This window comes from Henckelia pumila, chromosome 3, assembly GCF_033568475.1.
Source record: "Henckelia pumila isolate YLH828 chromosome 3, ASM3356847v2, whole genome shotgun sequence".
Classification (NCBI taxonomy): domain Eukaryota; kingdom Viridiplantae; phylum Streptophyta; class Magnoliopsida; order Lamiales; family Gesneriaceae; genus Henckelia; species Henckelia pumila.
The window spans coordinates 18,506,898-18,521,786 of NC_133122.1; the positions used below are offsets into that span (position 1 = coordinate 18,506,898).

Below are 14,889 nucleotides of genomic sequence, written 5' to 3' on the forward strand. Positions count from 1 at the left end.
GGTGTCTAATATTATTGACAGTGTCTCTCGATTATAAATCTTCTTCTATATTAATCGAAACCACTTGATCATATAGTCACAAATTCGATCTAACCGCACCTTATCGAGTAATATATCAATATATCATTTACTCAAACTATAAATTCGCTACTCGACCGAGCATCAATAGCGATGCAATAAAAAGAATCACTTTCGATAAGGATATTTAACCCTTTCCAGATTTAGGAGGCAAAAACATTATGCTCGAAGATCTCACATTGGGATTCGGATCTTTCAATTCGTACTGTTTCGGTATCCATTCGTAAGATAAACATAAATCAACCACACAGCAACATCAAACGGATTCCTGTTGGAGTTTATTTCAACTTTCCAATTCCGGTACAAATTTTTACCACAAATTTCCACAGTAAAACTTCATGTTTCCATCTCTATCTTAAATATTGTTTCCCGTCCCTATGCATTATTACTTATTAGATTAACAAACAAAAAAAAGTCATCGACATGGTTTCTTTAAAAATATAATCTCCACGTTGCAAAATTATTATAATACCCTTTCCATCCCCGGATTTTGCCAGAAAAAATAAAAATAAAAGTGAACAAGTCGGGGAAAAAAATGGTGATATTCAAGAACTTAAAAGGACAAGTAATCGGGAATTTTTTTAAAATAAATTGTGCAGAAATAATATAATTAAAGGAGGCTGATGAAAAAGATAGTGATTATACAGCGTGACACCTGATGACATTTCTAAACAACTGAAATTCAGATTAAGAGGAGGAATCTGCAGATTTTACTATCATTTTTTTCTGACAAAAAAAGATATTAAAAAAAAATATACACTTCCTTTCGATGATTCCCCTGTTCTTGAATGTTTTCCAGCTAAATGTGGAACAGTATGCAAGTGACTTTTATCGGGGTCAATTATAATTTCATAATCTAAAATAAAAAGTTTAAATTTTTTTGAATCATTTTTATTTGCTTTTTTAAAGATTAAATTTGACATATTATTATACATTTTATCCTATGATTTTGTGATAATCGCATTACTACATGCTTTTTTTTTAAAATAATATTAATGTGCAGTAAAAACACGGGTTCGGTCAAAAACTCAACCTACGTTGACACAGTGTTCTTTGTCGGATTACCCAAAATTTCTCCCTTTCACACTGTTTTTTTTTCTAAATAAATAAATTTATTTATTTGTCTCCTCTATCCGCGTGTAGGTGTGCCTTGCCTCGTACTCTTCCGCTGAACTCAATAAGTGAGAGCATTTGTTTTTGTTTTTAAATGATTTTACAACCCGTTATTGTTATTTTTCGTTGCGCACTATATAAAATTTCGAATTAACGCAATAAATAGTATTCACATAAATTCAAAAAATTAAGTATTAATAGAGTAAATCAAATATCTTATCACTGATCAAATATTTGTCTAGTGCTTCACCGATTAGACTTCAAGGTGGGGCAATATAAGTTAGAGCATTAGTTGTCTTGTTTAACAAAATAGATTGCAACTTTGTAACAATATTATAAATTTAGGAATTGTGATTTTATTCTCTAAAATTATTGATTTTTTTGTTTTGCAAAATTTAAGTAGTTGCATAAAATGACTTTAAATCAAACTTCAAATCTTCATTAATTTTATCTGCTCGTTTCACCTCAATTAATTCTACTATATATCTATATATTATCGAAACAGATAAAAATAAAAAGATTAAGGAAATAGATATTCAAAAGTCAATAAACATATAATTTAATGTCAATATTAACCAATCCAACATGCTTATATATTATAAACTTACGTACGTCCAATTATTTCTTGTAATAAATAGATATAATCTATCCACTCCCGTACAAGATATGACAAAATAAACAGCAATAGCAAGTTAAGCAAGCCATCATTTTATGTAATAATAATATAATAACAGCCAACGAAATTTTTTTAAAAAAAAAATTCGACAGAGAGCCATTGGTGGGCTGTTCTTTTTGTATATTTGAAAACCCAAGAAGAAAAATGACACGAGATAGCGAGGAGATAAAGACGATAGAGCAATGGAGATGGTCTGAATTGCAAGGCCTCGAACTCCTTGTGTCAGATAATGCAGAGGAACAACACAGCCACCCTTCAGCGGTTGAAGCCCACCACCACATTAAAAGCAACGCAACTGCACCAGTCATCACACCGCAAGTCAAGCCAGGAGCAGGGGCCTCCCAAGATTCTGTTGGAACAGTAGCGGGAATGGAGGTTTCAGGTTCTGAGAGTAATAAAGACGGCGGCGAGGTGCCGGAGAAGACAGGTTCCCCGCCGCCGGCTGTTGGGTTTGGTGAGCTTTTCAGGTTTGCGGATGGGCTGGATTATTTTCTGATGAGTTTTGGTACAGTTGGAGCTATTGTTCATGGAAGCTCATTGCCTTTGTTCCTTAGATTCTTTGCTGATCTCGTTAATTCTTTTGGTTCTAATGCAAATGATGTTGATAAGATGACGCAAGAAGTTTTGAAGGTGATGATTTGTTGAATCTTGGAAGGGATTTGTGAATGGGAATTATGTTATTTCTCAGACTCGATTGTTTTTTGTTTTTGTTTTGTTTGCAGTATGCGTTTTATTTTCTTGTTGTGGGAGCTGCGATATGGGGATCTTCATGGGCTGGTATATTTTCTTGCATCATTGATTTTTACAGACTCTTGGTTCATTTTCTTAAGTTTAATTTAAGGTTGTATTTAATGGGTTGCAGAGATTTCATGTTGGATGTGGACTGGGGAGAGGCAATCGGCGAAAATGAGGATCAAGTACTTAGAGGCTTGTTTGAACCAAGACATTCAATTCTTTGACACAGAGGTCCGGACATCGGATGTTGTTTGTGCCATTAACACTGATGCAGTAATGGTTCAAGATGCCATTAGTGAAAAGGTGAAGAATAAACAAGAAAACTTGAGTGGGTTTTCTCTAGATTTATTTGATCTTCAATCTTCATTCTAATCAGGCTTAAGTTTGGTTTCTTTTTTTTTCAGTTGGGAAATTTCATGCACTATATGGCAACATTTGTATCTGGATTTGTGGTGGGATTCACGGCTGTGTGGCAGCTAGCTTTAGTCACTCTTGCAGTTGTTCCTCTTATAGCTATAATTGGCGGCATCCACGCAGCTACATTGTCAAAACTCTCAGCCAAAAGCCAAGAAGCTCTGTCACAAGCCGGAAATATTGCAGAACAGGTGACAAAATCGAATCTTGAATCTTGAAAATGCTATTAGCTCACTAAAATTTCTGTTTCTTCACCATTGATTCGGGATGAATCGAAATGAACTAACAGACAATAGTCCAAATTCGGACGGTTGTGGCATTCGTTGGCGAGTCGAGAGCTTTACAGGCCTATTCAGTGGCATTGAAGGTTGCTCAAAGAAATGGTTACAAGAGTGGATTTTCAAAGGGATTGGGATTGGGAGCTACTTATTTTACTGTTTTTTGCTGCTATGCCCTTTTGCTCTGGTATGGAGGTTACTTGGTTAGGCACCATTTGACGAATGGAGGGCTTGCAATAGCAACAATGTTTGCTGTCATGATTGGTGGGCTGTAAGTTTAGTTCATTCTGGAAAATGTTTGCATAAATTTAACTGTTTCTAGTCTTGGTCTTATAATGTTCTGTAATATTTAGGGCTCTGGGGCAGTCTGCTCCAAGCATGGCTGCATTTGCAAAGGCAAGAGTTTCTGCTGCTAAAATCTTTCGGATAATCGACCACAAACCAGCTGTTGACAAAAACAGCAAGTCGGGCTCTGAATTGGAGTCCATAACAGGGCAATTGGAGCTTCAGAATGTGGATTTTCACTACCCTTCAAGGCCGGAAACCCAAATACTCGACAACTTTTCACTCCTCATCCCTGCCGGAAAGATGGTCGCCTTGGTTGGAAGCAGTGGCTCTGGGAAAAGTACAGTAGTATCCCTTATTGAGAGGTTTTATGATCCCACCTCAGGTTATGATCCACTCTTTCTTTTTATCAAGATTTCTATTCTATAACAAATTTAACAAAATCTTGGCGGATTCCACAATTTCTTGGCTAATGTTCAAGTGTAAATTAATATTAGTGTTAGGCTACTTTCTAAGAGTATCAGAATTGGGATAACTGGTTCAAATCATCTGGTGCATCTTGAATGTCATCGTAAGCTTGAGTTTTTCGTACGAGAGGTTTCCGACGATTACTAAATAATTGCATTTGCAACAGGACAAGTTTTGCTCGACGGGCACGACATAAAGACATTAGATCTACGGTGGCTGAGGCAGCAGATTGGGCTTGTGAGCCAAGAACCAGCGCTATTCGCAACCACGATAAAAGAAAACATACTTTTGGGTCGGCCTGATGCGAGTTTAATAGAAATTGAAGAGGCAGCTAGAGTCGCTAATGCGCATTCATTCATCGTCAAGCTTCCAGATGGCTATGATACACAGGTTTGGCTGTTAGCTGGTTTAGTAATGTATGCTGACATGGACTAAATCCATAATTTAGAACTGAAATTTAGTTACCAATATGGTCTTCTCTTTATATTTGTGAAGTCAGAAAAATGGAAATTTCAAAAGAAGTTAACATGGCTCCAGTTATGCATATCAAAACAAAATATAAAGATACAAAATATAATACACTGATAAAAATCAAAGTGACTGGTAAAAGTTTTCGAGGGCACGCGTAAGGTAGAAGCGGTTCGAATTGTTACATGAATAAGCATTAACCATTCACATTTGGAAAGTATCAATCACATGAATCTTACATCAGAATACATATTTTGCAAATTATAGAAAAGATATCTTAAATGTTTGCTTCATATACATTAGTAAGCACTTCCACTGATGGAGAAAATGGATAGATGACATTAAATCATTAATCGTTCTGCAATGGCAGGTAGGGGAGAGGGGGCTGCAACTTTCTGGTGGACAGAAACAGAGAATCGCTATAGCCAGGGCGATGCTAAAGAATCCAGCCATATTGCTGTTGGATGAAGCAACTAGTGCACTGGATTCTGAATCAGAAAAGCTTGTGCAAGAAGCACTAGACCGTTTTATGATTGGAAGGACAACTTTAGTGATTGCCCATCGTCTTTCTACCATTCGAAAAGCTGATCTTGTTGCTGTTCTGCAGCAAGGTAGCGTTTCCGAGATTGGAACACATGATGAGTTATTTGCTAAAGGAGAAAATGGCGTCTACGCCAAGCTTATCAAACTGCAAGAAGCTGCGCATGAAGCCGCAGTCAGCAATGCCCGAAAGAGTAGTGCAAGGTACAGTTGAAATCTGGGATTTCACAAACAACAATAGTAGAATTCAGTGAGTTATGACTTACTTCTTGACGAGTTTTTTTTATTGTAGACCTTCTAGCGCGAGAAATTCCGTAAGCTCGCCAATAATCACGAGAAATTCTTCCTATAATCGGTCACCGTACTCGAGACGACTGAGTGACTTTTCTACCTCTGACTTCAGCCACTCCATGGAAGCTGCATATGCTAATTATCGTCATGAAAAACTTGCGTTTAAAGAGCAAGCTGGTTCTTTCTTGCGACTTGCGAAGATGAATTCTCCTGAATGGACTTATGCTTTGATTGGTTCTATAGGTTCTGTTGTCTGTGGCTCTCTCAGTGCATTCTTTGCTTATGTGCTGAGCGCGGTTCTCAGCGTCTACTACAGTCCAGATAACACTTATATGATTAGAGAAATTGCGAAATATTGTTACCTTCTAATCGGGGTTTCATCTGCTGCACTTATTTTCAATACATTGCAGCATTTTTTCTGGGATGTTGTGGGCGAGAACTTGACAAAACGTGTTCGAGAGAAGATGTTAGCAGCTGTTCTGAGGAACGAAATGTCATGGTTTGATCAAGAAGAAAATGATAGCTCAAGAGTTGCAGCAAGACTTGCCCTTGATGCAAATAATGTAAGATCAGCAATTGGGGATAGAATCTCTGTTATAATGCAGAACTCTGCTCTTATGCTCGTTGCTTGTACTGCCGGTTTCGTCTTACAATGGCGCCTCGCCCTCGTGCTCATTGCTGTCTTTCCGGTAGTTGTTGCAGCAACTGTTTTACAGGTCTGTATTCCGAAAAATCCTACCTGTTCGCTTTTTTGAAATGTAGTTTTCACTGATGTCAATGCAATTTCGGCAGAAAATGTTCATGAATGGATTCTCCGGGGACTTGGAATTGGCTCATTCGAAGGCCACACAGTTAGCAGGGGAAGCTGTGGCCAATGTAAGAACAGTGGCTGCCTTTAATTCGGAATCGAAAGTCGTCGGCCTCTTGATTTCTAGTCTCAAGCCTCCATTGCGTCGTTGCTTCTGGAAGGCTCAGATAGCCGGAAGTGGATATGGTGTAGCACAGTTTTTGCTCTACGCCTCCTACGCACTCGGTCTCTGGTATGCATCGTGGTTAGTCAAGCATGGAATCTCCGACTTCTCAAAGACCATCCGGGTTTTCATGGTCCTTATGGTCTCTGCAAATGGTGCAGCTGAAACCTTGACCCTCGCCCCTGATTTCATCAAGGGGGGCCGTGCAATGCGCTCGGTTTTCGACCTTCTTGACCGTAAAACTGAAATCGAGCCTGATGATCCAAGCACCATATCTATCACAGATCGGATGAGAGGCGAAATAGAGTTCAAACATGTGGATTTCTCATATCCCATGCGACCTGATGTGTTGATCTTTCATGAGATGAGTATTCGAGCCCGAGCCGGGAAAACATTAGCCCTCGTTGGACCTAGTGGCTGTGGTAAGAGCTCAGTCATCTCCCTTATACAGAGATTCTATGAACCTTCATCCGGGCGTATTATAATTGATGGAAAAGATATCAGGAAGTACAATTTGAAGTCACTGCGACGCCACATTGCTGTCGTGCCACAAGAACCGTGCCTCTTCGCAACAACCATCTACGAAAACATAGCCTACGGGCACGAGTCAGCCACTGAATCAGAGATCACTGAAGCAGCAACTTTTGCTAATGCTCACAAGTTCATATCCTCATTACCCGATGGCTACAAAACATTTGTTGGGGAACGGGGAATACAACTCTCTGGTGGACAGAAGCAAAGAATCGCCATTGCTCGAGCTTTACTGAGAAAAGCGCAGATAATTTTGTTCGACGAAGCCACCAGTGCACTTGATGCCGAGTCCGAAAGATGCATACAAGAAGCTTTGGAGCGCTCCTGTGCAGGAAAAACGACAATTTTAGTCGCACACAGGCTTTCAACGATCAGAAACGCGCACGTCATTGCGGTTCTAGACGATGGGAAAGTAGCAGAACAAGGTTCTCATTCACATCTATTGAAAAATCACCCCGATGGCATATATGCACGTATGATACAGTTACAACGACTCACGACCGTTCACGGGGCCACATCAGGTTCTAGTGCTTCTTCATTTCCACTACATGATCATCAAGGTCAATGAAGTTGAGCTATATGGCAATAGAAGTATACAGTACTTGAGAATTTAGATACATTCCAGATTGATTTCTTGGCTCTCCTTGTTTTCTTGGGATTTTGATGTGGCATAGCATTATTATTAGTTAAGATTATCATGATGTAGCTAAGTTTACACAATATCTAATATATATATAATTACAGTTTACCGTTTCAAACACCAAATCAAATTAAACTCCTTGCTCTACGTTGATAGAAGTGATGAACAATTAAATTTTATTTTCATTCATACTTCTGAATCATCTGTACTATGTTCAGATAGATAGTAGACAATTGTCTGCGACATGCTAAAGTCATGATGAAGGTTTCAACTTCGGAGTGGCGGCTACGAAATCTCATAAACGAGTAACCGAAGGGAAGGAAAAAACGTTCCTTCACGAATTTTGATCCTTGCAAGAAACAGAAAATAACACTTACGGGAAGAACAGCATGTAGAACAAACCAATTGAAAGAGACCACAGACGTGGGAAACAACATTATTGGCCAACTTCACGTGGTGCTTGCACAAATGGAAAAGGCGGACTCGTAAAAGAAAAATGCAAATCAAAAAGGGGGAAAATAGGACGAAGGGATTACTGGTCTCATCATTATATCATGAAGTATAAATGTGGCTAAAGGTATAGTGATGCAGCTGATTTTTTGTCAAAAAGGAAGTGTTTTGGTAGCTTTCACGAGGTTTCATTCACTAGTGTACTTGGTTCATAATCACAACTATTTCGATGTCAATGTTTAAAAATGCCCGTGGGTGAAGAATTTTAAAAAAGATACGCATGTTTTTATCATCCATGAATGGCGAAAAACTGAATTCAAGCCCTACTTTTATCATGCTTTTTACTCCCAAATTCTAGTCCATCTATACACACGCGCACACACACTGCCCGAATGTAACAGAAACCCACGAAAAAGAAAGAGGTGGCCCACAATCACTTAAGCTGGAGTCGTGGCTCGTGATATAGAAACTTCATAAACCAACACAGTACAAGTTTACTGCATTTCTCATGCCACGTCAAGTCATCAATACATAAGAGATGTTATATAACCCAAAAACGATGAAGACAAGAAGATATTCCCACGTAACAGGAAAAATCACTCAGTCAAAGCCTCAGGGTCGAAATAGAGGCCCATCACGCTGGAATTAGCATCACACGATCATATCAGAAGCTTCTCGATGGCATCCTGCATCGGGAAATTCAATTTAGAAATAAAAATATCGGTGACGCTCACAAATTACCCTCAGACCTCAACTAATGCAAAGTCCAAATATATCATATCAATAATCTATGAATAAACAGGGGGAAAAATTGCTGAAGCCACCCCCACAAATTACCTTCAGTTGCTGTATTTGAGATTTCAACTGGCTTCCTTCATTGCTCGTCACTGAACAAGCAATAACTGGTCTGGTAACTCCACATGCCCGACCAAGAGCTTGCTTAGATGGAACGAATACGTAAGGCACGTTCTGCACTCAAAAGAGAAAGTTCGGATAACTTGTTTAGCCCCTGAAATAACTACTCAACACAACCAAAAAATATCACTTGGAGCAACACCTGACATGTATTTATGTACTCAGACCATTCCAAGTAACTCATACCTCATGCTAATTAATTTTGAAAGTTCCATCTAGTTATTTAATTTAAATGATTAACTATTAAGCATGCCAACCCATGTAAGCGATTTTTTAAGATTGTCCATTATCATTGGCAATTGTATGGTTTTGGAAGTGATTAATAAGTTTGAGAGAGTGTCCACACAAAAGGGCAGTCTTTTTGCCCGGGCTTCATGGGAGATAACTATGAAGGCCCATTTTCGAAGCATACTTCAAACAAAACTTTCAAATTAGAAAAGTTACCTTATCTTCAGCAAGAAGCGGGAGGTGAAGAAGAATTTCGAGAGGCTCGGTGTCAGCTGCCATAACAACGAACTCGGAAATTCCTCTGTTGAGAGTCTTAGTTGCTGCAACAAACAAGCACACAGATATGCATTCCATCAACATCATATCAACGAACAGAGCAATCAAAATAATGACGACATAGAGTCCATGGTTCGTCACAACGGTCGCAGTGCCCGTCTGTTCCGAGAATGATAATGGTGTTCCGGCGAACCATTCTCGCCCCACCCGACAGAGAAGGCGGGTCTACTTCTGAAAATAATATTTTTGCAGAAAAAAACAGAGAAAATATGAAAAATTTCACCTTCGTTAGCACCCTTCTTAAGTTGCTTGTAATTTGCAGCTTGTTGAACGAGGTCCATAATCGTGATGGTCAGCTGGGCATCCGCCAATGGATATGCTTTCGGATTCACAGCTTCTCCAGTCTATAAAACACAAACGCAAAACAAATCACAATTTAAGTGGAAAAAAAACACTTAAAACGAATTACAGGTATAAACAAGTTCGGAGAGACAATCACGAAAGAATTACCATGATTGTCCGAAGAAATTAGGGTTTCGTGGGGTGGAAGGATTAGGGTTTTAACAAGATTCTTGATATATATGCATTCGCATTCTGAGTCAAAGTTCAGAGCAGCAGTGAGCTTGTTGCCCTATGCTCATTTTTTTTGGGCTGACCCGCTGATGATCCAGCATCAGGCCCAATAGATGAAAATTCATGCCTTTATCAACAAGTTAACTTGTTCAATTTTTTTTAGGATTATAAATCTGTTTGTTTTAATTTGGTGTTTTGAATCTTGATTGCTATTTTATATAATTACAAAGGTTGTTAACTCTTCTAAGTTTCTAACTATCAATTTTTTTTGTATTCTTATATATTGAGTACACATTTTTGTAAAAACGCATATGGACAAATGTATGTACGTGCAGTGCGTGTTCTCAAAATTTGGAGAAAATTTTTAGAAATATTTGGACTTGACGAAAAGTGCATGGGGTTAACCCAAAATATTATAGAAATATATTATTTCAAATTTACAAAAGAAAAATCATACGAAACTATTGCAAGTAAATTCATTTTATTATTATTACTAATTGATTTTGCATCAGATGATAATTTTTTTTAAAAAAATACAATTTATATGCATATGCTAATAGCTAGGTTCTGCAGAGTGAAATTACAACTTGATATACATACGTATCATGTGAGTAATTTTATTATCAATTAAAAAAAATTAAATGCAACAACCTAACATCTAAGATAGTGTTTGCAAACTCCGATAAATTTTTAACTAAAAATCTATAATAACTTATTTTAAAGTTTGCAATCACTACCTAAAATTGGTCTAACAAAATCTTGTTACATGAAATTTAGATTTACATGCAACAATGCAAGCTCGATTCAGAAATATGAATAATGGACTCGCTAGTATAGTAGTATGTTAGTAACCACTCAAGATTTAATCACTTTACGAAAAACAATTAACACAAGATACAATTTAGGGTATATTTCCAAAATAACTTAATGGGAAATATGTCCACAATTTTTGGGAGCTGGAATTTCCTTGGATAGCAAAGAAATAGAACTGATTCGAGCCGAAATTTAACAAACAACAAAAACAAGCCAACTCTGGGAATGAAGCACCAAAATGAAGATATATTACCTGAATCACAAGTAAGCTCTTAAAAGAACTATCAAATGTGTTTGAAACTGTATAACACTACCAATCGACAGAAAAACAAATTAGGAAAATGCAAAAAATATAATCTAGTTTTTTCCCCGTTGCATAATATCACTAAAATCACTCGGGCATTTCTACGATATTCGGGATAGTCGTGCTAACCATAGCCCACCAATTTACATTGACATTAACTTTGGACCATTATCTGGCATGCCCATGCCAGCAGCTAGGTCTGCGTGTAGTTGAGTGTGAGGAGCAGGCCCCGCCATTAGCTTCAAACTGCCAGAAATAACAATCGCTTAAAAAGCATGCAATATTAATCAACCCGTGTTATATTTCATAAACATAATTGCTGTTACATAATTTTCTGAGTAAACAAGTGTTTTGAAAAATCAAACGGAAGCACAAAAATGAAAATTACTTTCTAGATGAGCTTTTTTTACTTGGACACATCTCCTAAACTAACAAATTCACAAAAAATTCATCAGTCAGCAAAGTAAAGCACAGAGGAAAACAACCTAGCATATATACCTTCCAGCAATTCATATTCTCACAAGTATACCCAATTATTCGGGAATTTGGTATATCAAAGATAAACTCAAGCATACACTGTTCGATTACAAAGGATTATGTTTTGCAGCTATATTCATTATTCCACCATCATTAGCAGGTACATTCATAACACGTAACGGGACACTGGAATGGTGAAAAAAAAAATCCAAAAGATATAAGGAAGATAGTGAAGCTAACATTTATTTTGGAGTTATGGATCAAACCACTTTTCGAGGGAGTATCAGACAAGTTAAATCTCAAGTGTGGAAAATTTTCAACTATTAGGTTGCACTTAGAACACTGGTGCACAACTGGACAAAGATGTCAATGAAATTCCATCTAACTCATTCTTAATCACATGACAACCTTTATTTGGCTGAATCAATGATTGTGTACTATATTCATATTGAGAACAGAAATTCAATTGGATCATTAGCTTGTTTTTCATACTAGTTGGAAATATGTACTACCTTACATTTATACATTTTATATTTGTTAATGATTTTCATTTCTCATAAAAGAAATCATCTAATGAGATAACCTAGATGAAAGTAGACCATTAACCTTCAATTAGATGGAATTTTATGACTTTCATCTAGACTACAACCATACTTTGCAACCACAATCATCCACTAATCACGAGAAGCTCCAACCAAATTGTTTTTTTTTTTTTTTGAGAGGAGCTCCAACCAAATTGTTGATCTTAAATCTTGCTTAGCTTTATAGAGGAAAGTCTTAAAAGCAGCAAATTTGACACAGACATAATGAAGTACGTATACAAGAAAAGTACATAGCTAGTAACTCAACTTCCAATTCCTTATTATTCTATAAGATGAAACAATACCTCCACGTTCTTATAGAATCGAAAGTGAGGAAACTAATAACTAAGCTTTTAAAAATAACCCAAAACAGAATATAATGCAATTGTTTCTGTAAGATACCGCTTTTTATGTCGTTTGGTTTTGAAATGCTCATCCCTCACGCTCGTATTGGCAAAATAACGACTGAAATTGAAAAGGAAAACAAGCTAAAAATCAGTTCCAAACAAAATAAAAGAAAAGAAAAAGATCAAACAAAATAAAAGAAAAACTAATATTTCAAAATTACTCGCAGTGCAAACAGTAATACTGGCCCATCCCCGGAAGATCTTCATCCACGGGCAAGAGCTTCCGGTCTCCGTCCGCTTTCTGGAGTTCATCAAAAACGGCGTCGTCACCTTTGAGCAGAAATTTGGTGCGGCGGAAGGTTTTATGAGCGTATCGGCGCTTCTTCACGCTCCGGTGCGGGCACTTCCCGCCCATCCTTCGTTGAAAGGAGTAGAGCAAATTCGATCTCTCGTGAAAGAGAACGCAGAAACCCTAGAATGAGAAAGGAATTTACGTCGTCGAAGTGACGTCGTATACATAATGTTTCATTCCGTTTTGGGCCACAGAGTCAAACAAATAAGAGGGCCCTTAGTAAAACACCTGTGAAACTAGTTATCCAAGTCCAATTAAAAGCCCATGTTTAGCCCATAGGCCATATATTGAGGAAGTGGATGCTCAATGTAGTGCTACCAGCCCAGCCTAAGGACATACCCATGCTATCTAGGCTTAGTTTGCCTTCAAACTAGAGCCGTCAAATTGGTTGGACTCGTTGAATTAGTCTGCCCAGCTCGCCAAATTGTAGATTGTACGGGTTACGAGTTGGGTTGTCCAGCCTCATCAACCTGTTTTGACGGTTCTATTTTAAATTAATCAATAACTTGTCGGATGCATGAGAGAAGTGGTACATCTAAATCAAAATCTTTTAGTATAAAACGGAAAATGTGTTAAAATCGAGTACACTTTACTCCAACGATAAATGTTTTACGATTATGAATAACCGAGAATCTTTTCTTTTTCTGCGAAGAGGATTGAATATGATCTTTTGAAACCCTCCAAGAATTGGACCTAGCTCGTTTTGGGTAAGCTGCATAATCTAGTGGACGTGGAGTACTTGAATCCAAATCGTATTTCAACTTGTAACAATATTTAAAGGAATATCATAGTGGTCCAAATTTGAAACCACTATCGTGAAGTATAACGAGCCAATAGCCACCAATCAGAATTTTGTTTGGCTTCTAGATTTTTATAGCAAATGAGATGGAGATGGAGATGGACGATGGACGATGTACACACATTTACCTCTTTACGTGGTGGGCTTGTTTTTATGCACAAATATTAACTAGTGAAATACAAACTGATATTGGGTTGAGTTTAAACACAAAGATTCGAGTGGATTTGATTTCAAGTATGTAGTATCAATATGGTGTTTTGTGCTCAAAAATATTTCTCAACTTCGTCATTTTAAATCTATGAATTTCAAATACTTTGATTGAAATCTGCACAAATTCAAATTCGTCAATCCAAATGTAATTTTAGTATATTCATTTTTATTTATTTTTTTCTTTCTTTCTTTCTGTTTTTTTTTTCAATCTTAATCTAGAAATTTATCTTCATGATTCAAATTTGGAGGGATAGTGGAGATAATATAAAACTAGGCCACATAATGTGGTGAAAAAAGTCAGATATGTCAGCTTCAACTTTAATTTTCCGCGTCACTAATTGTCATAATGACTAATAATTCCGAATTCTAGTCAATTTTCATCTTTGTTTTTGGATTCAAGTTCAACGAAGAGATGTACTAAAAAAAAAAAAAAAAGTTCAACGAAGAGATCAATTGCCTTAATAATTTAAGTCAAGATGCGTGATTTTGATAAAATTTGAAAATAATTTAAAGAGTAGGTTTCTTCTGATATCCGTAAGACAAATCAATTTGTCTATATTTATATTTAAAAAAATAATATTTTAGAACATAAAAATAATATTTTTTTTATTAATGTCTTAACTCTTAGATAGAAGAGCAATCTCATAAAATTGATATGTGAAACCTTTTAACATTAGTTTTTTTAAAAAAAAATTAAAAATTTTGAGTTAATTTCTTGTATTTGGTGAAATATATTGGATGGGAAAAATAATTGGTGTTTTTGGAAAATTTGGTGCTTTCAGATCAAAATTATGTATTATACAAACAATTCATTTAATTCATCATCAAGTATAGATTGAAATAGATAGGTGGAGATATTCAACTTCTTAGTTAAGAAGCTATTATTCTAAATGTGCATTACGTCAAAATTTGAGAAAAAACGAAATTAATACGGCCAAACCCCAACTAAAAGTAAATAATATTGATTTTTATTTATTCATAAAGACATTTAATTGAAGGCTAGTCTAGTTTACACTTCAATTTTCATTATGAAGGAGCTGGGTTAGCCCGTCCCGTCTCGTTAGATGGGTTGGAAT

At 36.7% G+C, this 14,889-nt stretch overlaps 3 protein-coding genes across 3 annotated transcripts; 1 reads left to right on the forward strand and 2 right to left on the reverse strand.

Moving 5' to 3' along the window:
* The first annotated feature begins 1,950 nt into the window (after positions 1–1,950).
* LOC140886162 (ABC transporter B family member 1-like) lies at positions 1,951–7,601 on the forward strand. The gene is made up of 10 exons (XM_073292665.1): positions 1,951–2,497; positions 2,590–2,644; positions 2,730–2,905; positions 3,007–3,207; positions 3,306–3,565; positions 3,648–3,964; positions 4,214–4,437; positions 4,886–5,259; positions 5,348–6,062; positions 6,139–7,601. The coding sequence occupies exons 1-10, from the start codon at positions 2,012–2,014 to the stop codon at positions 7,414–7,416; spliced, it is 4,086 nt and encodes a 1,361-aa protein (XP_073148766.1). The 5' UTR covers positions 1,951–2,011; the 3' UTR covers positions 7,417–7,601.
* Positions 7,602–8,375: 774 nt separating this feature from the next.
* Positions 8,376–10,022, reverse strand: LOC140886163 (uncharacterized). The gene is made up of 5 exons (XM_073292667.1): positions 9,868–10,022; positions 9,641–9,761; positions 9,298–9,401; positions 8,776–8,907; positions 8,376–8,624 (listed from the first exon to the last, which is right to left on the reverse strand). Exons 1-5 carry the CDS (start codon positions 9,868–9,870, stop codon positions 8,598–8,600), a joined length of 387 nt encoding a protein of 128 aa, XP_073148768.1. The 5' UTR covers positions 9,871–10,022; the 3' UTR covers positions 8,376–8,597.
* A 947-nt stretch (positions 10,023–10,969) lies between these two features.
* On the reverse strand, positions 10,970–12,950 carry LOC140886164 (uncharacterized). The gene is made up of 3 exons (XM_073292668.1): positions 12,674–12,950; positions 12,508–12,570; positions 10,970–11,293 (listed from the first exon to the last, which is right to left on the reverse strand). The coding sequence occupies exons 1-3, from the start codon at positions 12,865–12,867 to the stop codon at positions 11,191–11,193; spliced, it is 360 nt and encodes a 119-aa protein (XP_073148769.1). The 5' UTR covers positions 12,868–12,950; the 3' UTR covers positions 10,970–11,190.
* Positions 12,951–14,889: the final 1,939 nt, after the last annotated feature.